Raw genomic sequence first — 27,017 nt, 5'->3', positions numbered from 1 at the left:
AGGCTCACTTGCCACCTCCTGTTCACTTTCGAGCTATGAATCTGAATCACTAGAAATTCAATGGTTGGCTCATGGGCCACTAGGTTAGGATTCTCTGCCTCAACACCTACATTCTCATTCTCCACAGCTACATCATTTTCTTCTAGGTCATTATTTACACTTATTCCCATAGGTTCTTCTGTAACGGCATCTCCAACATGACTCCCTACGATTTTACCGTCTCTAAACCCACTTTCTGCCGCCTCAATAATGGTGGTCAGAATTTCTGAATCATATTTCCATCTACCATCCCAAGTCCCATACTTAGTCAAGTTTGGAGTTCCATTATCAGAATGCATGTCTTTAAACTTTTCCTTGAGTTCTAGGTATGGAAATTTGTTAGGTAAGCAATTAATGATAGTGGCTGCTATGATATCCTTTCTCATTAAGATAGGTTGCCCATGAACTTTAGCATAATATTCACATCCAAACACAATTTTCTTCACGTAAATATCAGGGGTTTCTATATCAAGTTTCTCGAAGGATCCTATGTTGGTATACTTGGAAAGAAACATTTTATTCCTGAAATAGACAATTCAAGGTCTCACTAACGATTTTCCAGCCAAAACATAAACAAGGTTCAATGATCAATAAGTTTGGTGGAATCAAACAATTCTTTATGCACATGTAAATGTAACACTTAAACAATTAGCACACGCACGTACATGACAATCAATTTCTAATGCTAGCGTTGACTAGCTACTATGCACATATAATTCTATCTTATATGCCCTTCTTATACTACCCATCTCTCATAAACTAAATCATTGAAATAATTTAAATGACGAAGTAAAAGAACGATAATATAAGAAAATTATAACATAGAATAATAACATAAATAAAAATATAAAATAAATAAAGTAAAATGAATTAAGGAAATGCGTAGCGAATAAATTCGAAAATAAAGTTATTAATTCGAAAAAGATTTTATATTTCCTAACTAACGAATTCTAACTTTTAAACCAACTAAAAAAAAAAATTGAACTCCTTTTAAAAAAAAAAAAAAATTGTATTCATATTATTTTTATTTATTTGTTTGAATAATAAATAATAAGAAAAATAAAAATGTCGAAAGTATCACTTTAACTTGGAAAAATAATTTGATTTCGAACGTAAATAAGGAATATCGTATACTTTCAAACAAGATAAAAGGAAATCGGCCCCCCAAAAAAAAAAGTACCAATTTTTGAACACTATAATCCGTAGAAACTCGATTTTTAAGAAATTTATTTTGAATAACTAGATGGTTAGGCGCCTAGAAATTTATTAAAATAAAACCTTAGCTCTGATACCACTTTGTAACACCCCGACAATTCTCTCTTTTCTAAAATAACCTTTTAATATAAAACATAGAGAATTATCAAGGCATTATCGCCCGTGTGAAAACGTTACGGCTTATTCAGAATTTTGCAGCGGAAAACATAAAACTAACTTTTAGGTTCATAAATAATCTATTACATATTAGGTCCAAACCAATTAACTGAATTAAGGAAATACGAATAGTACGACAAATTTCAAATCCAAGTTAACAAATTAAATCACTTAATTAAACGAATAGAACTACAAGCTCTCTAATCCCGATCCCAATGATGCATCATCTTCAAACCTGTAGATGGGCAACGCTTATTGGTCCTTAGAGACTGCTCACCAAAGATGGGTCATCACAGGATCAATAAGGCATAGCCATGATCAACACACACAAACAAAGCACGTAATCAGCAAAGCTGAGTACTACATACTAAAACAACAACAATCCTAGCATGATACTATCAAACCAACAACCCTAACATGATACTAATAAATATAAGGAAAGACAGACAAAACATAATAAATTGACGATTATACTTGACTAGACTAAGCTAGGCTTAATAACCATAATATTATTTTAGTTGAAATAGACAATGGACCGAGTTGACCATCCAGAAGTCTTCACTAAGGAAGACGAGGTACGGGCGCGACTCCGTAACCTCAGTGACCTGCGATATCGAGGAACGTTTAAATAAAAATAGGACACGGTGATCAATCCGGTCCCAGAAAAGGCCATGGGCTACCACCATGAACCCCAACTCCTGTTTGTCCGTCACTTCAGACGTGCACAGTCTAAAGCTATTGCTATTCAGTTTCACTTTACATGACTTACAAATTGAGATTCCGTTATGACTCAACCATTACATAAGACAGACAATTCACATTTGTTCACAACTGTTTTTATCTTGGAATTAAGTAAGTGATCATAAAAGCATCAATCAAGACTCATTCCAACTTAACCAACCTTTCCTTTAACCATGAGCAACCCTGTATATGGGCATAAAGTTTCAACTTACTAAACAAGGTCCTCCGCCCTTATAAAGTAGTGAAAAGATAGAAAGGGAACAACAACCAATTGATCCAACCCAATCATATAGAATAATCTAGTGTTCCCAACCAACATGTTTGTATCAAACATCCATACTAACATGTTACAGTTCTTATAGTGCAAAATAAGTTCAATAAGTTTGTCCAACAGTATTAAACATGCACATTCAATATAACCCAGTTCGTCCATAATATCAACATCACCAAGTTCAACAACAATATCAACATAACCAAGTTCAACAACAACATTCAACATGGTTTCAACAATTAGCACACGTTCCAAGCACACAGGTATGTACGTACCTTGTGTAAACAAACTGATAGGCCACTTTAACACTTTCAAAAGTCGCCCACAAAGAATTCTCCGCCTAAAACAATCAAGAAACGTACCTAAATCAATTCCTAATCATTGGAAACCATAACAAAGCATTCTAAATGCATCCTAAACATATTTAGAACATTTCCCAATATCAAAACTTAAACCTTTGATTTCCTATCATCATAATTATTAAATTAGTGATTGAAATTCGTTGAAAACTCTTTGCAAACATCGTACTTTAAATTTTCAGAAACATAACTAATTTCAACTATTCCAAAACATAATTAACATTCTTAAGATCATAAAAATAATAGCTTTAATAATGTATAATCATTCTATTATGATTTTAGAACATTAAAACCTTAAAAATCCATGCTTTAATAATTAAATTCCTTATTTCAATTCAACTATGTAATCTGAAAATTAAATTATCAATTAAGCATAATGTAAAATCTGAAAATCTAACTTAATCATAAAAACTTATAATTTATATTCACGAAACATGAATTAAGTTAATAAAACTTCATTAAAACCCTAATTTAAACGTAATTAACAAATCTGAAAATAATTAAATTAATTTCGACAACATATAATCTAAAAATTAGTAATTAAATCATAAAAACCATAAATTTATTCAATCAAAACATAAATTAAATTGATAAAATATAATTAAAACATTTAATTACTTAGGGTTTAAGAAATAACCAAAAGAGAGAAGGAAAGAAGGCTGGCCGGAGGTGGTTCAGCGGCGCGGCGGCGCGGCGGCAATGGGGCGGTGGTGCGCGCGGCAATGGGGCGGTGGTGCGCGCGGTGGTGGCTGCCGCAACAACATAACACGAGTGAGGAGGATGAATAAACAACAAGGGAAAGGGGAACGAAAGGGAACAAAAGAAAACGAAAGGGAAGAGGAAGAGGTATCGACGGAGGACGGCTGGTGGCAGAGCCGCACACGGTGGTGCGTGGCTGGGCGTAGTGACGAATGCTGGTGGTCCTCGGTGGTGGTTGTGCGAAAAATGAAAGCCACAATTAAGGGGAGAGGAGGAGTGATAAACGGAAAGGGAGATCGAAGAAGAAACAGAGGGGAGAGGAGAGTTACCGACGGCGGCGTGCAGGTGGAAGGGTGGTCGCGGCGGCGGCTGTTGATGGTGGTTGACGCAGGCGGAGAGGGGGCTGCAAGGAGGAGAGGGAGGAGGTTGGTTTCACGTGAAGGAGGAGGAATAAGGAGGGTTTGGGATTTGAGTTTTACGTGAAGTAAAAACAAGGAGAGGGTTATGGGTTTACTTGGTAGTTTATTTAACTTGGGCTTTACTACTTGGGCTAGGATTAAGATTTAGTTTGTTGAATCCAAAATGGTTAGGATTGCTTCCTAATTTCAATCGAACGGAATTTCATAATTCGAATTCGTTTTAACTTAAAATTCTAAAATCATTTTCAATTTCGTAAATCGTTGAAAATATTAAAATGTAATAAATAAATATACGTTAATTATATTATTTATTTCCAAAATTCGTAAATTCTTATTTAAATATATTAAATATACGTTAAAATATATAAATGAAATGTATAAAATTACGGGGGATTACAATCTACCCCTCTTAAAAGAAGTTTCGTCCCGAAACTTGACACGAAAATTCACATATCTTTCCAAACTTTTCAACTTATTCTTATTGTAGAAGTACTTTGTGCCACTCTTGTGCACTCTTTTGCCAACTTAAAGTTGCTTGTGTTATTCATGAACACCTTTTTCTTATGCGGAGAATCTATTTACTTTGCATCAACATGTATAAGTTGCTAAAAATGAGCGTAAAATGCATAAAATTGCTATAAAAATAGGTAAAAAGCGCGAATTTCTATCGCATTCTACCCCTCTTAAAGAAAACGAGTTACGCCCCCGTAACTCATTTCAGGGAATTCTATCCCCAATACAATATTTCCCCTAAAATCATTCCAGCAAGTAGGACTCCTACAATTCTTTCCATACAACGCCTTAAAAGGTGTAATCTTAATTCTCGCATGGTAACTATTGTTGCGCGAAAATTCAATCAAATCTAGATGGTTTAGCAACTGCCCTTTAAAGTCAATAGCACAGGCTCTCAACATATCTTCCATGGTTTGCTTAGTCCTCTCAGGCTGACCATCGGTTGCAGGGTGGAAAGCAATACTCATTTTCAATGTCGTCCCCAAGATTCAACTGGACCTTACTGCCAAAATTTCAAACTTTTGTGCTCGGCAAGGATCTTACATGTTTCCCTATAAAGGTAATGTCTCCAAATATTCACAGATAACACAATAGCAGTTAGCTTTAGGTCATGGGTAGGGTAATTAGCCTTATAAGGTTTCAATTGATGCGACAACAGGTGCGAAGGTTACACGCTCCTTTAAAACCTAGAAAGCTTTTTCACATTTCTCACTTCACTTGAATTTCAATTCTTTTTTCAACAAGTTGGTCATTGGTTTTGCTTTCTTCGAAAAGTCTTTCACAACTTCCTATAATAGTCGTCTAGGCTTAGAGAACTTCAAATATCGGACACGTTCTTTGGAGTAGGTCACTCAGTCACAACTTGAATCTTAGTAGGATCTACAGAAACGCTTTCTGCTCACTTTTTTTTTTTTTTTTTTTTTTTACCGAACCTCATCACGTCTTTCATGGATGTATAACTCTTGGGATTAACTCTTAGCTCTTTCACCAATTCGTATATTTCCCATCTTTTCAAGACAACAAATGATTTCTAACGATCCTGGACCACTCGAATCTTCTCTTAATTTTATTCCCTTAAGTAACGTAGTTTTTAATCAATTTAGTCTTCACTTTTCCGTCGGTGTCACTTATACACACGTGACTTCAAGATTTGTATACTTCATTCACATAACACTAGATTCTTTCTAAGAGTCTCCAAAACAATCCTCAAGTGTTTGTCATGCTCTTTCTCATTCCTTGGATAAATCAGGATATCATCAATATAATAACGAACTTAATTCGGAATTCGTGGAAAATCTTATTCATCAAATCCATAATTATGGCAGGTGCATTGCTTAACCCAAAAGACATTATTCTAAACCCATAATGACAATAACGAGTCCTAATGAGGTCTTAGGCCCTTATCAGCTATCCTTAATTGGTGATACTTCAAACACAACTCAGTCTTCGAGAACACACTCGCCTAATTCAATTGATCCAATATGTCATCTATCCTAGGCAAAGGGTACTTGTTCTTGATGGTGTTTAGCTCCCTAAAATCGATGCATAATTCCATACTCTTATCTTTCTCCTTAACAAACAACACAGGATCTCCCCACGGTGATGCACTAGGCCTAATATGCCCCTTAACAAAACAACTCTTGCAATTGTGTCTTAATTTGCTCATTTTGAGAGGTGTCATTCTATATGGTGCTTTAGTTATAGGTGTCGTTCCAGGAACTAAGTTTATAGTGAACTCAAAGGCTCCAACAGGTAACATACTTGCAATTTCACTCGGAAACACATCAATGAATCCACTCACAATGGCAACATCCTTGATTTCCACTCCAACTTCTTTACCCACTTCTAACACACTGCAGAAAAATAGTTCACACTCCTTATTCATCAAGTCCTCACTTGCATTACAGAAAAAACTAAAGGTTTTTGGACTTCTCAAAACATCTATACGAGGTCAATCTTCCAATATGGTTCCTTAAATTTACTTTCTGAATTTCACAGTACGTCTATCTTAGCCTTGTACAAATTTAGCCAATCCCATCACGAGGTTTATCAATTATTGTGCCTTTTGCTTTCTCATTAAAGGAGTATCCTTAAGGCAGTAACAACGAAGCCCAATTGAATCTCTCAACAGCGCTAAGTCTAACCCCATTTTCTCTCCACCACAAATCAGCCTCATCTTCCAAGTACAGTACAACTTGACCCACTCTCCTGTTCTCAAGACAGTTCACATCCCCAAACAGTTTCTCAAACTCTCTAACCCAGTTCTCTAAAAAGGTAGGATCAGCTTGCTTCTTAAAGTATGGTGGCTTAACTTTGGTTAGTCTCTCAAACATGTCCCCAGTAGAATCAGGACGCTCAGTTCTCTCTTCAGCCAGTCTTCCCGCCAAAAGGCGAATAGTAGCAACTAACTCACTATTGCTTGACATTCTAGTGTGCGACCTAAAATAACTCATATGTCCCCTCTACGAAAGAAATTTAGATTTGATCATAGAAATCGCATCAACAAACACTTATTCAAGAATGTACACCAATAATAGAGCAATCATCGTCACTCATTCAAGAAAATATCCCCATCAAGGACATACAATTTGAAAACCAATGAATGGAAGTTCAATCACAACAAATAAGTAATAATATTCCCATTCGGGTGCCCAAAATAAACTCATGATCATTTGGATTATCAATAATCTAACTCTATTCCTCAAAAGAATGTTAATAACAATTTCTAAACCATAATAACGCACTTGTCCTCAAATTAACATAAAAGTTCTATGACACAAACATAAACTATTGTTGGCGAATAATGGAATTCTCAAACTGGAAATGAATACTTTAACTTCTATTGCTAACTCTATAAAGGTTTATTACATCCTTGAAAATAATAAAGAACATTTCAAACTTCAATAAACTTTAACTTTAAACTGTTGTAGCTTCGCTACTTATTCTTTAAAACATAAAAGAGCTAATTAACTATTTATCACTTCAAAATATTTGTGGCCTCTTGCCTATCCATTGCTCCTGAAACTTGCGGAGTGAAATTTAGATCTCAAAATCATCAAACTCTTCTCCAGGGTCTTCATCTTCTTCCATATCTTTATCTTGATTAGGCTCACTTGCCACCTCCTGTTCACTTTCGAGCTATGCATCTGAATCACTAGAAATTCAATGGTTGGCTCATGGGCCACTAGGTTAGGATTCTCTGCCTCAACACCTACATTCTCATTCTCCACAGCTACATCATTTTCTTCTAGGTCATTATTTACACTTATTCCCATAGGTTCTTCTGTAACGGCATCTCCAACATGACTCCCTACGATTTTACCGTCTCTAAACCCACTTTCTGCCGCCTCAATAATGGTGGTCAGAATTTCTGAATCATATTTCCATCTACCATCCCAAGTCCCATACTTAGTCAAGTTTGGAGTTCCATTATCAGAATGCATGTCTTTAAACTTTTCCTTGAGTTCTAGGTATGGAAATTTGTTAGGTAAGCAATTAATGATAGTGGCTGCTATGATATCCTTTCTCATTAAGATAGGTTGCCCATGAACTTTAGCATAATATTCACATCCAAACACAATTTTCTTCACGTAAATATCAGGGGTTTCTATATCAAGTTTCTCGAAGGATCCTATGTTGGTATACTTGGAAAGAAACATTTTATTCCTGAAATAGACAATTCAAGGTCTCACTAACGATTTTCCAGCCAAAACATAAACAAGGTTCAATGATCAATAAGTTTGGTGGAATCAAACAATTCTTTATGCACATGTAAATGTAACACTTAAACAATTAGCACACGCACGTACATGACAATCAATTTCTAATGCTAGCGTTGACTAGCTACTAATGCACATATAATTCTATCTTATATGCCCTTCTTATACTACCCATCTCTCATAAACTAAATCATTGAAATAATTTAAATGACGAAGTAAAAGAACGATAATATAAGAAAATTATAACATAGAATAATAACATAAATAAAAATATAAAATAAATAAAGTAAAATGAATTAAGGAAATGCGTAGCGAATAAATTCGAAAATAAAGTTATTAATTCGAAAAAGATTTTATATTTCCTAACTAACGAATTCTAACTTTTAAACCAACTAAAAAAAAAATTGAACTCCTTTTTAAAAAAAAAAAAATTGTATTCATATTATTTTTATTTATTTGTTTGAATAATAAATAATAAGAAAAATAAAAATGTCGAAAGTATCACTTTAACTTGGAAAAATAATTTGATTTCGAACGTAAATAAGGAATATCGTATACTTTCAAACAAGATAAAAGGAAATCGGCCCCCCAAAAAAAAAAGTACCAATTTTTGAACACTATAATCCGTAGAAACTCGATTTTTAAGAAATTTATTTTGAATAACTAGATGGTTAGGCGCCTAGAAATTTATTAAAATAAAACCTTAGCTCTGATACCACTTTGTAACACCCCGACTATTCTCTCTTTTCTAAAATAACCTTTTAATATAAAACATAGAGAATTATCAAGGCATTATCGCCCGTGTGAAAACGTTACGGCTTATTCAGAATTTTGCAGCGGAAAACATAAAACTAACTTTTAGGTTCATAAATAATCTATTACATATTAGGTCCAAACCAATTAACTGAATTAAGGAAATACGAATAGTACGACAAATTTCAAATCCAAGTTAACAAATTAAATCACTTAATTAAACGAATAGAACTACAAGCTCTCTAATCCCGATCCCAATGATGCATCATCTTCAAACCTGTAGATGGGCAACGCTTATTGGTCCTTAGAGACTGCTCACCAAAGATGGGTCATCACAGGATCAATAAGGCATAGCCATGATCAACACACACAAACAAAGCACGTAATCAGCAAAGCTGAGTACTACATACTAAAACAACAACAATCCTAGCATGATACTATCAAACCAACAACCCTAACATGATACTAATAAATATAAGGAAAGACAGACAAAACATAATAAATTGACGATTATACTTGACTAGACTAAGCTAGGCTTAATAACCATAATATTATTTTAGTTGAAATAGATAATGGACCGAGTTGACCATCCAGAAGTCTTCACTAAGGAAGACGAGGTACGGGCGCGACTCCGTAACCTCAGTGACCTGCGATATCGAGGAACGTTTAAATAAAAATAGGACACGGTGATCAATCCGGTCCCAGAAAAGGCCATGGGCTACCACCATGAACCCCAACTCCTGTTTGTCCGTCACTTCAGACGTGCACAGTCTAAAGCTATTGCTATTCAGTTTCACTTTACATGACTTACAAATTGAGATTCCGTTATGACTCAACCATTACATAAGACAGACAATTCACATTTGTTCACAACTGTTTTTATCTTGGAATTAAGTAAGTGATCATAAAAGCATCAATCAAGACTCATTCCAACTTAACCAACCTTTCCTTTAACCATGAGCAACCCTGTATATGGGCATAAAGTTTCAACTTACTAAACAAGGTCCTCCGCCCTTATAAAGTAGTGAAAAGATAGAAAGGGAACAACAACCAATTGATCCAACCCAATCATATAGAATAATCTAGTGTTCCCAACCAACATGTTTGTATCAAACATGCATACTAACATGTTACAATTCTTATAGTGCAAAATAAGTTCAATAAGTTTGTCCAACAGTATTAAACATGCACATTCAATATAACCCAGTTCGTCCATAATATCAACATCACCAAGTTCAACAACAATATCAACATAACCAAGTTCAACAACAAGATTCAACATGGTTTCAACAATTAGCACACGTTCCAAGCACACAGGTATGTACGTACCTTGTGTAAACAAACTGATAGGCCACTTTAACACTTTCAAAAGTCGCCCACAAAGAATTCTCCGCCTAAAACAATCAAGAAACGTACCTAAATCAATTCCTAATCATTGGAAACCATAACAAAGCATTCTAAATGCATCCTAAACATATTTAGAACATTTCCCAATATCAAAACTTAAACCTTTGATTTCCTATCATCATAATTATTAAATTAGTGATTGAAATTCGTTGAAAACTCTTTGCAAACATCGTACTTTAAATTTTCAGAAACATAACTAATTTCAACTATTCCAAAACATAATTAACATTCTTAAGATCATAAAAATAATAGCTTTAATAATGTATAATCATTCTATTATGATTTTAGAACATTAAAACCTTAAAAATCCATGCTTTAATAATTAAATTCCTTATTTCAATTCAACTATGTAATCTGAAAATTAAATTATCAATTAGGCATAATGTAAAATCTGAAAATCTAACTTAATCATAAAAACTTATAATTTATATTCACGAAACATGAATTAAGTTAATAAAACTTCATTAAAACCCTAATTTAAACGTAATTAACAAATCTGAAAATAATTAAATTAATTTCGACAACATATAATCTAAAAATTAGTAATTAAATCATAAAAACCATAAATTTATTCAATCAAAACATAAATTAAATTGATAAAATATAATTAAAACATTTAATTACTTAGGGTTTAAGAAATAACCAAAAGAGAGAAGGAAAGAAGGCTGGCCGGAGGTGGTTCAGCGGCGCGGCGGCGCGGCGGCAATGGGGCGGTGGTGCGCGCGGCAATGGGGCGGTGGTGCGCGCGGTGGTGGCTGCCGCAACAACATAACACGAGTGAGGAGGATGAATAAACAACAAGGGAAAGGGGAACGAAAGGGAACAAAAGAAAACGAAAGGGAAGAGGAAGAGGTATCGACGGAGGACGGCTGGTGGCAGAGCCGCACACGGTGGTGCGTGGCTGGGCGTAGTGACGAATGCTGGTGGTCCTCGGTGGTGGTTGTGCGAAAAACGAAAGCCACAATTAAGGGGAGAGGAGGAGTGATAAACGGAAAGGGAGATCGAAGAAGAAACAGAGGGGAGAGGAGAGTTACCGACGGCGGCGTGCAGGTGGAAGGGTGGTCGCGGCGGCGGCTGTTGATGGTGGTTGACGCAGGCGGAGAGGGGGCTGCAAGGAGGAGAGGGAGGAGGTTGGTTTCACGTGAAGGAGGAGGAATAAGGAGGGTTTGGGATTTGAGTTTTACGTGAAGTAAAAACAAGGAGAGGGTTATGGGTTTACTTGGTAGTTTATTTAACTTGGGCTTTACTACTTGGGCTAGGATTAAGATTTAGTTTGTTGAATCCAAAATGGTTAGGATTGCTTCCTAATTTCAATCGAACGGAATTTCGTAATTTGAATTCGTTTTAACTTAAAATTCTAAAATCATATTCAATTTCGTAAATCGTTGAAAATATTAAAATGTAATAAATAAATATACGTTAATTATATTATTTATTTCCAAAATTCGTAAATTCTTATTTAAATATATTAAATATACGTTAAAATATATAAATGAAATGTATAAAATTACGGGGGATTACACATGTTGCTCCCTCAAAATCTCAAATACTATGCATCTTGAGAATATGATTATTTCTAAACCCGAAATTACTCAATTACTCTGGCAGTTAAATTATCGGTCGGCTCTGTTACCTGTATTTCAATTCGATTCCTCGCATTTTTAGTTCGAGTTTTTTACATATCAAAAAAATTGACTCCAACCTTATTATTTCAGTTCGATAACCCGTATTTCAGTATTTCTGTTCAGTGTTTTAGATTTTCAGGTTCGATTTCGATTTCAGGAGTTTAACCCGACCTTTTTTTAATTTTTTTGAGGAAAGACGAGCAGGTGTATATAAATACATCAATTTCCGCCAAAGTTGTTAGACTTTGAGGGAAATAATACATACATATTCATCACAACCTCTAGAGGCTCACCTTGGCGTGCAGTGTGCTAAGGTATTACCTGCCCTCTTAACATGAGAAATAGAAAATATATCGAAAGACATGGAAAGATTAACAATATCCTCATAAACTAGGTTTAACCCAACCTTATGACAAGTCTATTATTTACTCCCTCCGTCCTGGAATACTCGCAACGGTTTGACTTTTTGCACTATTCATATAATTCACTTTGACCCTATTTTATTTTTAGTATGTGAAAATAAGTGTTGGCATATAATATATTGTTGGCTTCATCTTAATATATATTTTTAAAATATTAATATTTTATAAGTTTTTATAATATATAATTGAAGATATTGATGGTCAAAGTTGTGCAATGGCAAGCATGTCTAGTCAAACAGTTGCGAGTATTCCGGGCCGAAGGGAGTATTTGTTTATCATACAAAAAATCTAAATTGGTGGCTTGGGATGTACTAAGGGAGTTATTACTCTGTACAAGATAGAGACATGATTGAATTTAAATGACATGAGTCACCTGATTGAATTTAAGTCACATACAGTAAGTACAATAATTTGGCAGCGGATCAACAAAAATTGGAGTAAATAGGTCTGGAGATCCCTAAACTTTGCCAAAAGGAGCAGTTAGGTCCCTCAAGTTTCAAAAGGAGCATTTAGGTCCCTCAAAATGGATGGAAACCGCTGCTTTTTGACTTCTGTTACTAACGTCTGTTAAATGAATTAAAAATAAAGGCAAATTAATATAAAGGGCAGAAAAGGACAAAATAACAGTTACTTTTACATATTAACAATAATTAAATAAAGGGAAACCCTTTTAAGTTAGCTTTTTACAAAAAACTAGCAGTTCAAAGTATTTAACAAGGCCATTTGTACCCAAATTATTCAACACTTAATAAAATAAAACAAAGGATCAACGCTTCCTACTAATCAAATCCCCCAAATTAACACACCCAACAAGCATAGGTTAATCAACAACATTTCTCAGAGACAATTTATCAAACACCTTGTGTGCACACCCAAGTAACTTACATTTCCGGTAAAATTCATCCGAGCTCAAACCCATAAACTCCATGCATCATCATCATCTTCAATCTCATGTTTAATCAGCAAGTCAGCAACTCATACATGAAATCTAACGAGCCTACGACTAATGAGGCAATATTAGGTACTTCCGTTTTTCTACAGTCTAATGAGTGTCAATTTGTCTTAGAGTTAGTGTAAAATGTGATACTTTACAACTAAGGTGTGTTTTGGGAGCTTTGTAAGGCCGTAAGGATTTGCATCTCCACCATGTCAATATGTCGTACTTAATTTTAGGATAATGCAACACCCTTATGGGCTGTATATAAGGAGCTAATACTTGCTATCACATTTGGTATCATAGATTGGTAGGAGAAAAAGATAATGAGCCTCTGAGTGTTGGCATCACACCCTTCAATATAATCTGTTTAATTTTGCAAATTTATTTCTATTGTGGGTTTGCCTTGTCTCCGTTTTTTAGGCTTAAGCATTGAGGGCAATGACAAATGTGAAATTACAATGGAATTGTTGGAGAAATCCAGAAATTAAGAAAGAGAAGCAGATTGAAGAGAATCCATAATAAAATAAAAGATGAGAGAGAAAGAGAGAGAAAAAAGGTAGAAGAAGAACTAGTGGTAGTAGCAGACATCTGGGAGAAGAGAATTTGAAACTTTAGAGTTGTGGAAGAACAACAATTAGCTGAAGTTTATGGCGATAATTGCTGAAATTTTGGAGTAAATTTGCTTGGGTTACTCACTAAATTCGATTTGATTAGGAAGTGTTGTGGAAAAACCTAGAAAAGGGGAATATAAAGGGTGAAACGTGTAAATGGAGAAAAAGCCATATGAAAAAACTAAGTAAGTTGAAAAAGCTAAGTCATAATTAAAATCAGCTGTTTTCATTTATTTATACACGTGTAAATTAATTTTCCTTTTCTTTAAAGCGGTTTTATTATTATTTTATTGAACTTAACAGAAAATGAAATGGTGTTAACAAAAGTAGCTGATTCCATCCATTTTGAGGGAATAAAATGCTCCTTTTGAAACTTGAGGGACTTAACTGCTCCTTTTGCCAAAGTTTAGGGACCTCCAGTATAGTTTACTCACAAAAATTGCTTTGACGTAGACATATATCCTTAGAAAAATCAATTCCATAAACATTTCCATTTACTACGTCTGTTAGAAAAATTAATTCCATAAAATTTTCATTCATGTTAGAAAAATCAATTCCGTAAATTTTTTCATTTTTGTTAGAAAGAATATTCCGTAAATATTTCCATCATGTTAGAAAAATTAATCCCATAAAATTTTCATTCATGTTAGAAAAATCAATTCCGTAAATTTTTTCATTTTTGTTAGAAAGAATATTCCGTAAATATTTCCATCATGTTAGAAAAATGTTACATCAAACTATATCCCAAACTTATTGTTATATTTTTATCACTTAAAATTCCTTACGTGGCACAATTACACTTCATTATTATTTACCAACATCACATAAATATCTTTTAAAAAAGCTATAATAAATCGCAAATCTTATTTCTCTGTCAGTCCCCTCAGAAATATTTCACAAACTACAAAGAATAACACTACGACAAATCATTTTACGGCAGCAGCTATTTACTACATAACACAAAAATACTAAGCAGATTTATTTGTTTCTATACAAAGATTCTCTTACTCTTAACAAAAAAAAAACAAAGATTCTCTTACAAGGATGCCAAAAGATCTCTCATTTCAGCTACAGAGGGGATGTTCTCACTGGGGTAAACCTTGGCAACAAGTTGTGCAAAGCTCTCATACTTGTCCAGAAACTCTTTCTGTCAAATGTAAACGCTTTCCATCAGTTTTCTTTGCATGTATGTACCATATACAAAATGTCGACGATGAAAGAAAAATGGAAGATAAGAACTAAGAAGTAGATCACTGGCTCACCTTGCATTTATCCCACAATGAGGGTAATAACTCCTCTGATGTCAAGTTTTTCTGCAATTTTTTGGACATTGCTTGGATGGATTTGTCAACCTGAAGCGAAATAAAACCAAAATGAATGATAGTCATTAGTCAGTCATGCAGGATATTCAGAGGAGTAACTGTAGCTACCAACAATTTCTTATTATGACTTACCCCAGACAAGCTAGATTTCAACACTTTCCGGAGATCCATTTTTGACAAACCAAGCTGGAACGGAATCTGAAAAGTGGACAGATATATCAAAATCAGGGATTAACTTCTCTGCATCGATTTTCTTTCATTCTCTTTTCTTTCAACAGTGCCACAAAAATGTAGTTTCTGAATGTTGATATACAAATTATTTAAATTAACAGCAATAGAGTAACTGGGAAAAAGGATCATGCTGTACTCCAAAAAGTCTAATGGACACTTGAATTTCCAAAACAAATAGGGCATTTTTGTGAGAATCAGAGGAAAACTACTATTACAAAGTATCTACAAAATCTGAAGAAGTAACCATGCAAAATACTAATTTAATTATAGACCAACACCACCACTAGGGGGGAAGAGGTTTGCTTTTGGGTGAAAGGATCGGGGAAGTTCAGATGGATGTGGTTTTTCTCTGCAGAATAGCTATTTAAAACCACCAAGTCAGCGACGAATGCACCAACTGTATAACATACAAAAATAAATGGACAAGCAGAGAAAGAAAAGAAACAGTGTAGGCTCCCAACTTTAAAGAGGCCTTTCTCCATTAGTCAATTGTCTTGTGTCTGCTTTTCAACTGTGCTAAAAGAGTCACTAGTCTTTCTCACATATTGTCTCCGCCTTCCTTTCCCCTCCTTCGAAGATTTCTTAAATTTAGGATTCCTCTAAAAGTGCATTGATACAGAACAAAGGCGTATCTTTCTATCTATTTTCGAAGAACTTTGACATGAGGGTTTTATGTTCATCAAGGGGAAGGCCTAAATCAGAATCCTTTGCATCATGGTTACACTAGCGCCATCCAGGGAATGGGAATTTGTTTTACTTTTATCTCATACGCCCAAACAATGGAAGAGATCTAAGAATGAGAAGGAAAGAGAAAAAAAAGCAAGAAAAAAGGAAGCCTCTTGGGAGGTGGTCAGATCTAGCTTCAAGAGGCCTTTCCTAGAGTAACAGTCATCTCTGAGATGTACATTGGCTGCAACTTTTTAATTCCTTGTAAATTGGGTAATGGTTGGGTAGCCTAACAACAGTGCTGCAGGAGATCCATTGGACTAAGAGCTCCATAAATGAGAGGTTAAAGGAGGCCACAAAGAACTGGCTTAACTGCCCATTTGCTTAGAAGTGACCTCTCATGCCTCGTGAATAAAGAGAGCCCTAAACGGCCTCAATACACAGGGTCTTTTTCCCCTTAAGTAATGTAAGGAACACGTTGATGCACGTAGAGAAAAGTGGATTCATGCTCGAAAATTCATGATGCTCTCTAAGCGCATGTACAGAACTAGCATGGTCATTCACTTATTCTTTAGAGTTGAGAATGACTCACAATGAAGCAAAATTACGGGGCTGGAGTCTCATGTCCTAAAAAATCCTACAGCCAACATGCTACTTGCAAGGTAAACATCTTTTCCAAGAATCAGAGTTGATTCTTTCGAAAAATTAGACTCAAGGAATCAGAGGGTGCTCAATTTGATACAGTAACTTTTGGCAAAGAGAAGACAAATGATTGTGCTTTCAGACAAAAGAGGGCTGAGAATCTGATGCAACAAAGAAACAACTAAACCCAGTGCCTTTTTTGACTAGCAAGAAGAAATTGTATGGCGGTTAGACAAAGAACAATTCTGATCTTAACCATGCACGCATGCAGGTTAAGGTAAAAGAAAGGTTTCTTCAACGGGTCTGCAGTTACTTTGGGTTTCTTATGGAAGGACAATAGGTCCTCTCAAACTATTCTCCTTTTTTTTTGAAGAGTATTATCATTTTATTTCAAAAGAGACAGACTTTGTGGGACCATATGGTCCAGGACCAGGTGCAGCAGACCAGCAAGTCTCCGTGAAGCATAAGAAGTTGATTAGATCAATGTTTAAAAAGCTCAAGGCACATTTAGGTGTTAGGGAACCCAGAGCCCAGTAGGCGCAGGCATAAGTAGCGCCACATTGAAGTGAGACATCAATAAAAAATATTTATAAAAAGTTGTGTAAAAAGGGGTGTTGTGAGCCTTGGGTGCGTCTCAATGCGCTTTTAGGCTTTCCTTGCGTCTCTTTGAAATTTCCTTACCTAACCCAATAAAAGTGTTAGACTCCTACCTATGATCGACATCTCAAATGCCCGTAGCCGATTCTGGCTTACGTTATCCTCAATATTCGTAACCCTGACAACTTTCCTTCGAACATCTATAATCCTAATTTTGTCTCTCAAGGTGTTCCCACACATTCATCTCAACATAAGCCTCTCTACTACACTCGATAATAGTCATTATCTTTATATTCTCCATCAATGCACATTAATAGTCGGCAAATTTGCCAAAAAGGACCTTTTATAACTCAAATTTTGCGAGAAATGACCTTATATAATTTTTTTTGTGAAAACACACCTTAAAGTAATTTTTTTTGCGAGAAAGGACCTAAGGGAAGTTTCCAGCATTAACTGAGCTTTTCCGACCATTGACTTGCACGTGAGCAGCACGTGTGGCTTACGTTGGCTAAAGACATTGATTTTCCCGAGTCTTGAATTTTCAAACTTGATTTTATTTCGATTTTTTTTTCAACTTTAGGTTTTAAAGCTTAGAATTTTGGAGGAAAATTGAGTATGATTAGCAAAATAAAGTCACACGTGCTTGTCACGTGCAAGTCAATGGCCGAAAAAGCTCAGTCAATGCCAAAAATTTACTTGTGGTTGTCTTTCGCAAAAAATAATTACATTAAGGTGTGATTTCACAAAAAAAAATTATATAAGGTCCTTTCTCGCAAAAAAATTTACATTAAGGTGTGATTTCACAAAAAAAATTATATAAGGTCCTTTCTCCCAAAATTTGGATTATAAAAGGTCCTTTTTAACAAATTTGCCTTAATAGTCACTATTTTTAGTATCACTTTAAGCAATTAATTTTAATAATACTATTCTTCTTATAAAAAAATAAAATAAAATATGCTCCTTAAATGCACAACATTAAGAAGGATGAACTTCCTTGTAAATTCTTAGATTAATCAATTCTCAATTATAATAGACTAATTCAAATGTGTTACTAAAATTGGATCTACTTAGTTGTTTGCAATCAGCAGTCGACCTCTGCCTCACTAATCAACAGGACAAACTAGTAGGTTGGAATTCAGGGTTATGCTCCATAAATATAGATTATAGACCACCCCCTCTCCGTAGCTAACCTGCCATGTGCGAACACATGAGAGACTCGAGAGAGGCTATGAAAAAACTAATACTGATATTTTGTGGAATAAAAACCCATTTCAGATTTGTTTGACAGGAAACACAGAATCCATAAAGATAGAATTGTTTGATTTTAGAACTATTTAATCGATAACTATTTCCTATTTGCATATACCATGATATGAGTTTCTAACACTTCAATTCACATAAATTCCTTTTCGCTAATGAGTCAAAAAAAAAAAAAAAAGAACAGAAATTCATGGTAGAGGTCGACAGAAATAGTGTATAACACTGAGATTCACATTCAAACCATAACTTCCAAAGCCACCACTAAAAAATGCCAAGTAGCTGAGAATTGCAAGTGATATGAATTATGCATGCATCAGATACTTACTTCTTCTGGGGTTATGGTGAACATGAGGTCCTCAATCCTTCTAGCGAATTGGAAAAGTCGTTCAAATTGCTGCCAATAGATGTCCAAAGAATTCTGGATTAAACTTTGTAAAACCTACCACTAATACTACTAGCAAGGGACCACGTACATGAGGTCCTGCACAAAGATGAATTATAAACACTAAGACAAAAAGTTCCATGACAATTTATTTTACTCACGTAATATATGATCATGCTTATATGGCGTGTGCATGCTTGCTCATATGCTTCGCTTGCCTGATGGTAGAACTTTGCCAGAGTTGGCACAACATTTGCAAGATCATATAAACTGCAATTAATTGCCAAAAAATTAGGTTGTTGAATAAAAAATACTAACAGAAAGTTGGTGAAATTACGAAGCTGAAATTAGTACCTATTCTGGAATGCAGCATAGTTCTCCAAAAGAAAAACATCCGCATATTTTGGGTCTGTCTGGGCAATTTTCTCCAAAGTCACAAACATAATGCTAACCTGTCAACAAATTAAGCAGCATAAATATTTTAGTATACATTATCTTAAAAAAGAAACATAACTTCGAAAGATGAGGACCCAGAAGTAGACCCGCTCATTAATTGCATCACTCTGACAACAGAAATTATATGTTTTTTTGCGGTATTGTAAAGTTAAGACCTTCCCGTTTCCAAAAAATTTAAGCCAGAAGTCTTTTTGTCCCACGTCCTGTGGCAGTCATACTTTTACATAACTAACATCAAAAATTGGAAAGTGTATCACATCTTTTTTCTAGGAATACATTTCTTTGTTGCTTGACGTCAGTTTCCAGCTTTTCCGACAATGAACTTTATTTGTAACTGAAAGATTCTTCTAAATGAGAGAGATTTCATGCAAAACTTGGTTTTCAGTAGGATTTATACTTGTGACATGTCTCTAAATAAAAGGCCGGGTGGGTTATTTCTCCTGAATCCTGATACGTATATGCTCTTCCAAGTTGAAAGTGAGTATTCACATGTTTTTCTTCATAGCAAGGTGACAAGTTACCTTTGGAGGAGTTTGTTTGCTTTCATGATGTATCTTGTGTTTACCCATTCCATATTTTGGATGGCTGCAGATTTACATTATGGTGTTTGGTAAGGAAAAGGAGAAATTGTGGAACAATGTTTTAATGGAAATTATGCGGTGTGTGCGGTTGAAGCAAAACTTCCATGTCTTTTCACAACCTATCTTGACTTGTTATGGAACACAATACCTTATGTTAATCAACTGGGGAGATTCAAAGAAATTGGGTTAGCGTGTAATTTAGATGTTGATTGGAGAACAGCATGTCCATCTTTTACTGTGATTCTTTTTCATCTGTTAATATCAATCAGAGAGGTCACTCAAACACCACATTCTCAATTCCCAGTACAACTGTACAATTAGTACTTTAAGCTAGAACCAGTCAGTAAAGATAATCAAAGGTAGAACCAGGTACAATTAGTATGTTAAGCTAGAACCAGACAGTAAAGATAACAAAGGTAGTTATGTTAAATCACAATGTTTGTATCATGATTACAGGTAAGTAATACTTAAGAAGTTTAGAACATGGATCCATATAATATTTTTTGAAACCAAAACATACATTAGCACTCAGAATGCCAGATAAATCCCATTGCTGAAAATAATTACGGCGGACATAATATAAATGCAAATCAATATTACAGTATGACAAATACTTCTTTAAGCATAATAAGCTGGATACTCACAAATTTTGTGTATGCCTGGTCAACTAAATCCCTGGATTGTCCCTGAATATACTGCTCCATACGGGTTGCAAGTGTAGCGAATCTACGCACAAACCATACTTAAATAACTTCATCATGAATAATTCAAATATCTTCAAGAGAAAAAGTTGCATTGAATTGTTTCAGATCTTTCAGTGACTGTTATTTGCTTCCTTCATTTTTACTCTTACCTTTTATTGCTCTTAATTAGGAAAGGTAATATTACTTATTAAGTACGGAGTATATCCAAGCAAAATCAAGAAAAGAAAAGGGGTGCAGGCAAGGAAATCATACATGTTGCATTCTTGCAAACTCAATGCATCGACAAATAGAAGTTGCTTCTAGTCAACATAGCCTTTAATATTGTATACTACTCCCTCCGTCCCTTTTTATATACATCACTTGCTACTTTATGTCGCCCCTAATAAAATGCATCACTTCCTTTTATGGTAAGTTACTACCATATTTTATGTTTTTTTCTCCCTTTTTATGTCGCCCCTAGTCCTCAATCAAATAATTAAACAAACTATCATCTCTCACATGCTTTTTTTTTCATGGTCGCCACTATCCTTTTATAAAACAAATTATTCGAGCAGTTGCTAACTTGCTCACTTGCTCAGTGAGAAATTTCTAGCCAGGCAAGCCTACATCATGAACTAACTATTCCTGAAGACTGCTGCCTCCTCTAACATAGGCCCTGCTCAAGAAATACCTTGCCTTCTAAAGGGGCGAAAGACTAAAGAGAGGTTCCTGTTTTATAAGATGTAAAAGTAATTCTTACCTTGGGATGTATGACAGGACACCCATCTGTCGGACGTTTCTCTCATTTCTCTCAATCTGGTGACAAGCTTCATCAACAAACTGCAAGAGAAACATAATATCATATCTAACATCCAACAATCAAAATAATACTGGTTGGTGCATGTCAGCTTCACCAACAAATTACAACAGTATCATAATAAAATCATAATTGACCTCCAACAGTCCAAATTACTATTAGTTGGTACTGGTTAAAGGCTGGAACTTACTCTGCTAAACTGCATAGAGATCCTAGATTCAAGATCACCAAGCAAGAGACGCACAAATCCAGCTGCATCAGCTTTCTGTCCGGAAAGATAGCGTTCTGTAATCCCATGCATTGATATGCATCGCAAGGGGTCAATCTTGTAGGCCCAATCCACAACAGCATAGAAGTCTTCCTGAGATTTAATCACAACACAAAACAATCGACGCAGATGAATGTATAAGGGATTATTTTATAATCTAGACATTGCAAAAGGACATTCACGATAGATAATAGAAAAGAATTTACCTGAATCCCGTCAAGCAACTCTTGAAGACATTCATTTAATGCTGCCAACTCAACAGAATTTTTACCTAGGCATAATACATAATATCAATAAGTTGAGTATCCGCGTGCTAGGGGCAAATGCATTAGACATTAAGATGAATATGTCGCACTAAAAGATGAAATATACCTGTTTTCCCATCATTATCATCAATATCCATAATCCCAAGATCATCATCATCATCGGCATCATCCACAGTTGATGCAGATTTGTTACCATTGGGAACACTTCCCGGTGGATTGAGAGCAGGAACTTCAAAGCACATGAAGTGAGCAAAAAAGGAACTCTGAGATTCAAAAGGGTTCCAGTAAGACAACAGCATGTTACATACTAGAAAGAACCTAGAGCTAAAATTTGCTGATCATAACCTCGTCAACAAGGAGCGGAACAAATATAGTTAGCATTTTGGCGTAAGCATCAGAAACTGCTGAAGTGTCTGCATTGCTCACAGTTTGACCAGCACCAGCAGAAGCATCCAACCAAACAGTTGGATTTCTTGAAGCTTTAGTGCTGGCTCGAAGCTCATTTGCAAACTCACGAGCCTGCATAGAAAGAACAGAAACATACAAACAGTAAATGAGATAGAAGAAAAAAGAACTTTTAGTCTCACATTGTGTCAATAAATATAGTAATTGTTCCTGTAAGTAGACCTTAGTCCAAATAACTCGAGGAATCTAGTGTAGCAATACTCCCTTTTTCAGTTCCTTTTTTTCTTTTTCAAACGGATGTCTGCTAAAAGTGGAACTATGAAAACAAAATACCACAGCCAGGGAAGTTAATCAACTTTAACAGTGGGAAAAGGTGAGCCATTGGTCAGGCAAAAAGGCAAGTTGCTGCCGAAGGTTAGGAGAAGTAAATATGTAATGGACCACCTCACCAAACTACCTGACACATCTATTCTGGTGTACAGCAGACGCAGGAAGGGAGGGACAAGCAACTTCAACAACACCACAAGGAAAGGAGAGGCAGGAGCCGTTGGGGCCTGACAAAGCAACTTTTAATTAAATGCTTGTACTTGCAGCCTATTTCTGAGTAGCATAAATAGGAGAAAGAAAGAGAGAGAGAGGATTGTGAATTGTAGTAAGTGAATGAGAGTTGTGACCTAAAGTCACTGAATTAAGAGATTAATAGCCTAAAGCTATTGCCCTTGTAACTTTCTGTCTTCAAGTAATCCTAAAGCAACAATCTTTCTCTCCCAAAATTGCTGTGTTCTTGGTTTGCTATTTTGCTGGTTGTGTGGAAATCGCAGGTACATTGCACTTGGTATCAGAGCAGACGAGTCCGGGAAGGAAAAGCAGCAGCCATGGTGTTGTCTAACTCGCAGAGGATGGATGGGATGGAAACTGGGCTAACTGAGGTGACGCGAAGGATAGAGGGGCTTGAAAGTAACATCCAACGCCTGTTGACAGAGGGGATGGCTACCTTTCAGCGAACCATAGCCGAGAATTTCCAAACCAAGTGCGACGAGGATACTCAGCGAAACCAGGAGGCCATTAGTGCGGCAACCGCCAGTCTCGAGGGGAGGATAGATCGGTTCCGGGAGGAGCAGGTCTCGCAACTGGAGTTGATGAAAAAGAGTCAGGAGGATTTCCAGAATGAAATGGAGTTGTTAGCCAACAGACCCAATTCCCCAGTTCGCCACCCGGAGGATGAAGCTTATTCGGAGAACCACCGATATCGGCCGCAGGGTAGGAGGTATGACGAGGGTGGAGGAGGCGGAGGACATTGGAAATATAGGAAGTTGGATATGCCGTTATTTGAAGGGAAAGATCCAGATGGGTGGATCTTGAGAAGTGAGAAGTATTTTGATTTCTATGGCTTATCAGAGAAAGAGAAGATGGAGGCAGCGGTGGTTGCCATGGAAAACGACGCTTTGAGGTGGTACACGTTTGAGCTGCGGCGTCGACCCATGAGTACCTGGGCAGAACTGAAAACTAGGGTGTTGGCCCGATTCCGACCGACAAATTCCGGTACCCTCCACGAGCAATGGCTCGCCGTTCACCAGACCACCACTGTGGCCGAGTACCAGAAACTATTTATCGATTTGGCGTCACCCTTGGACGATGTGCCGGAAAGTATCATGATGGGCCAATTCATAAATGGGCTAAAAGATGAAATTAAGGCAGAAATCAGACTTTTAGACCCGGAAGATCTGGATCGGACCATGGATCTTGCAATACGGATCGAAGAGAGAAATCGGGTGCAAGGCCTGAAGAGAGGAGGATTCGGCCCAAGTAGGAGTGGGGGATTTTCCTACTTCAGTAAAAGCCCAATACAACCTACCCATACCCATACCCAAACCACTTACAGTAACCAAACAAACCCAACCCAAGTTCCTACCTTGACTCCAAATCACTATAACCCTTTAGCCAAAAGTAACTCCTACAAATCGCAAAACACCACACCCACCACCTCTTACGCCTCAAACAGCCAAACACCTACCAAATCCACCATGTCCACCTCGAGGTTCGCCGGAGAAACAAAAAGACTCACAGAACGGGAATTGCAGGAAAAGAGAGCCAAGGGCTTGTGTTTCCGGTGCGATGAGCGTTGGGGAGTAGGCCATCAGTGCAAGAAGAGGGAGCTTAGTGTCCTGTTGGTGGATGAAGAAGACGCAACGGAGGAGGAGGGTAATGGCGAGTTGTTGGTGTTGGAGTCTCAAGAAGGAGAAGAGATGCCCACGACACTATCCATCAATTCGATTGTCGGGCTTACAAACCCGAAAACGCTCAAGTTGATTGGGCAAATTGGAGGAGGGGAAGTGGTGGTCATGGTCGACCCGGGGCAACCCATAACTTCATCTCCCTTCAAGCAGTTAAGAAACTCGAAATTCCAGTAACGGGATCAGTGGGGTTCGGAGTATCGTTGGGTAACGGAGAAGCGGTGCGCGGTACCGGAGAGTGTCAAGGGGTGAGGTTGAAACTCCAGGGGGGAGCAGAGATTGAGGAAGACTTTCTTCCACTGGAGTTGGGCAATGATACTAGGAGTCTAGTGGCTTGAAAAACTTGGGTCAGTGGTGACTAATTGGAAAACACAGGTCATGAGGTACCAATTGCAAGGGAAAACAGTAACACTACAAGGAGACCCTTCCTTGGCCCGTTCCCGAATTTCACTTAAGGCCATGATAAAGGTACTGCGGAGGGAAGGAGGAGGAATCTTGGTGGAGTTCAACCACTTGGAGAACAAGGCAGAGAATAGTGACACCGTGTGCCCCCCTTTCTTGTGCAAATTGTTAAGGCTGTTCAGGGGAGTTTTTGAGCCACCAAAGGGGTTGCCTCCTCCGAGAGGGCATGAACATTCAATCACCATGAAAGAAGATAGTAATCCGGTAAGTGTAAGACCTTATCGCTACCCCCAAATCCAGAAGGACGAAATAGAGAAGTTAATTGGGGAAATGATGGAGGCGGGAATCATCAGACCATCCACAAGCCCTTATTCGAGCCCTGTATTATTGGTGAAAAAGAAGGATGGGAGTTGGAGATTTTGTGTTGATTACAGGGCATTGAACAAAGAAACCGTCCCGGATAAATACCCAATACCGGTGATTGATGAGCTACTGGATGAGTTGTATGGGGCACGCATATTTTCGAAACTTGACCTTAAGGCAGGCTATCACCAGATCCTTGTTCGGCCGGAGGACACGCACAAAACTGCCTTCCGAACCCATGAGGGCCATTACGAATTTCTCGTGATGCCGTTTGGGTTGACAAACGCCCCGGCCACCTTTCAATCACTCATGAATGAGGTATTCCGTTCCTATTTACGCAAATTTGTATTAGTTTTCTTTGATGACATACTTGTATACAGTTCATGTGAAGAAGAGCACTGGGAGCATATGAAGATTGTACTGACTGTTTTAGAGCAGAATCAATTGTTTGCGAATTACAAGAAATGTGACTTTGGGAGAACGGAAATAGCTTATTTGGGCCATGTAATTTCCAGTTCTGGTGTAGCCGTTGATCAGGATAAAATCAAAGCAATGAAAGAGTGGAGCCTTCCGCGAAATTTGAGAGAGTTGAGGGGGTTTCTTGGGCTGACGGGCTACTACCGAAAATTCATTGCGGGGTATGCGCACATTGCCCAGCCACTCACGGACCAACTCAGGAAGGACTGCTTTGGGTGGACAGAGGAAGCAACTCGCTCTTTTGAAGCACTCAAACGGGCTATGACAGAAGCACCTATTCTTGCAATGCCTAACTTCCAGAAAATGTTCGTGATCGAGACGGATGCCTCGGGCCATGGGCTAGGGGCAGTGATGATGTAGGATAGTCGGCCCATCGCCTACTATAGTCGTATTCTTGGGCCAAGAGCCAGGGACAAGTCCATTTACGAGAAGGAACTCATGGCAATCTGTTTAGCCGTGCAAAAATGGAGGCATTACTTGTTAGGGAGAAGGTTTGTAGTGCGTACCGATCAGCAAAGTTTGCGCCACATAACTCAACAACGAGAGGTGGGGGCAGACTATCAAAGGTGGGTACGTAAATTGATCGGGTTCGACTTTGAGATACAATACAAACCCGGTTCGGCAAACCGAGTTGCTGATGCATTATCTCGGAAGGAGGTGGGCGAGTGTGAGTTCGGATTGATAGAGTTGGGGGCGCTGATTTCTTCACAGAATATTGAGTGGGGTGAATTAGAGGAGGAGATACGGAGGGATAAGGGACTGCAGAGGTTCAAGGAAGAGTTAGAGGGTGGCAAGAAAGTAACAGGCTTCAGTTTAAACGGAGGCAAACTTCTCTATAAAGGGAGGTTGGTACTGGCAAAGTCATCCGCCTTTATTCCGGTTCTCCTAAGGGAGTATCATGACTCGCCAACGGGAGGGCATGCAGGTGAAGTAAAGACCTACTTGAGACTTGCAGCGGAGTGGTTTTGGCAAGGGATGCGTAAGAGTGTGGCCAGCTATGTGAGAGAGTGTGCCACTTGCCAACGTAACAAGCATTCCCAGCAGCACCCTTCGGGATTACTCCAACCATTGCCAATACC

General features: G+C 37.1%; 1 protein-coding gene and 2 long non-coding RNA genes across 5 annotated transcripts in view; all 3 read right to left on the bottom strand.

Annotated features, from left to right (window-relative positions):
- Positions 1–1,410: 1,410 nt before the first annotated feature.
- Positions 1,411–4,096, bottom strand: LOC130463801 (uncharacterized). Of its 2 annotated transcripts, none has more exons than XR_008923966.1 (4): positions 3,810–4,096; positions 3,419–3,695; positions 2,698–2,762; positions 1,411–1,679 (listed from the first exon to the last, which is right to left on the bottom strand). It is a non-coding gene; the product is annotated as an uncharacterized lncRNA (long non-coding RNA). The 2 variants fall into 2 exon arrangements; XR_008923965.1 differs by having other exon boundaries at positions 1,423–1,679; positions 3,419–3,530; positions 3,810–4,092.
- Positions 4,097–8,960: 4,864 nt separating this feature from the next.
- On the bottom strand, positions 8,961–11,614 carry LOC130463446 (uncharacterized). 2 transcript variants are annotated; one of them, XR_008923810.1, is made up of 4 exons: positions 11,326–11,613; positions 10,935–11,046; positions 10,214–10,278; positions 8,961–9,195 (listed from the first exon to the last, which is right to left on the bottom strand). It is a non-coding gene; the product is annotated as an uncharacterized lncRNA (long non-coding RNA). The 2 variants fall into 2 exon arrangements; XR_008923811.1 differs by having other exon boundaries at positions 10,935–11,614.
- Positions 11,615–14,715: 3,101 nt separating this feature from the next.
- The window catches only part of LOC110804765 (exocyst complex component SEC3A), a 32,165-nt gene continuing 19,863 nt past the window's right edge, over positions 14,716–27,017 (bottom strand). Inside the window, exons 14-25 of the mRNA XM_022010368.2 lie at positions 22,403–22,576; positions 22,164–22,320; positions 21,998–22,062; positions 21,714–21,884; positions 21,467–21,546; positions 20,668–20,749; positions 19,341–19,438; positions 19,148–19,256; positions 18,930–18,998; positions 15,341–15,406; positions 15,149–15,238; positions 14,716–15,033 (exon numbers count right to left, since the gene is read on the bottom strand). Of these exons, the coding sequence (XP_021866060.1) occupies positions 14,923–15,033; positions 15,149–15,238; positions 15,341–15,406; positions 18,930–18,998; positions 19,148–19,256; positions 19,341–19,438; positions 20,668–20,749; positions 21,467–21,546; positions 21,714–21,884; positions 21,998–22,062; positions 22,164–22,320; positions 22,403–22,576 (1,272 nt within the window). The 3' untranslated portion in view covers positions 14,716–14,922. The remainder of the gene's footprint in view (positions 15,034–15,148; positions 15,239–15,340; positions 15,407–18,929; positions 18,999–19,147; positions 19,257–19,340; positions 19,439–20,667; positions 20,750–21,466; positions 21,547–21,713; positions 21,885–21,997; positions 22,063–22,163; positions 22,321–22,402; positions 22,577–27,017) is intronic.

Source organism: Spinacia oleracea, chromosome 6 (assembly GCF_020520425.1).
Source record: "Spinacia oleracea cultivar Varoflay chromosome 6, BTI_SOV_V1, whole genome shotgun sequence".
NCBI classification, from domain to species: domain Eukaryota; kingdom Viridiplantae; phylum Streptophyta; class Magnoliopsida; order Caryophyllales; family Amaranthaceae; genus Spinacia; species Spinacia oleracea.
This window is presented reverse-complemented; position numbering and strand designations above follow the sequence as displayed.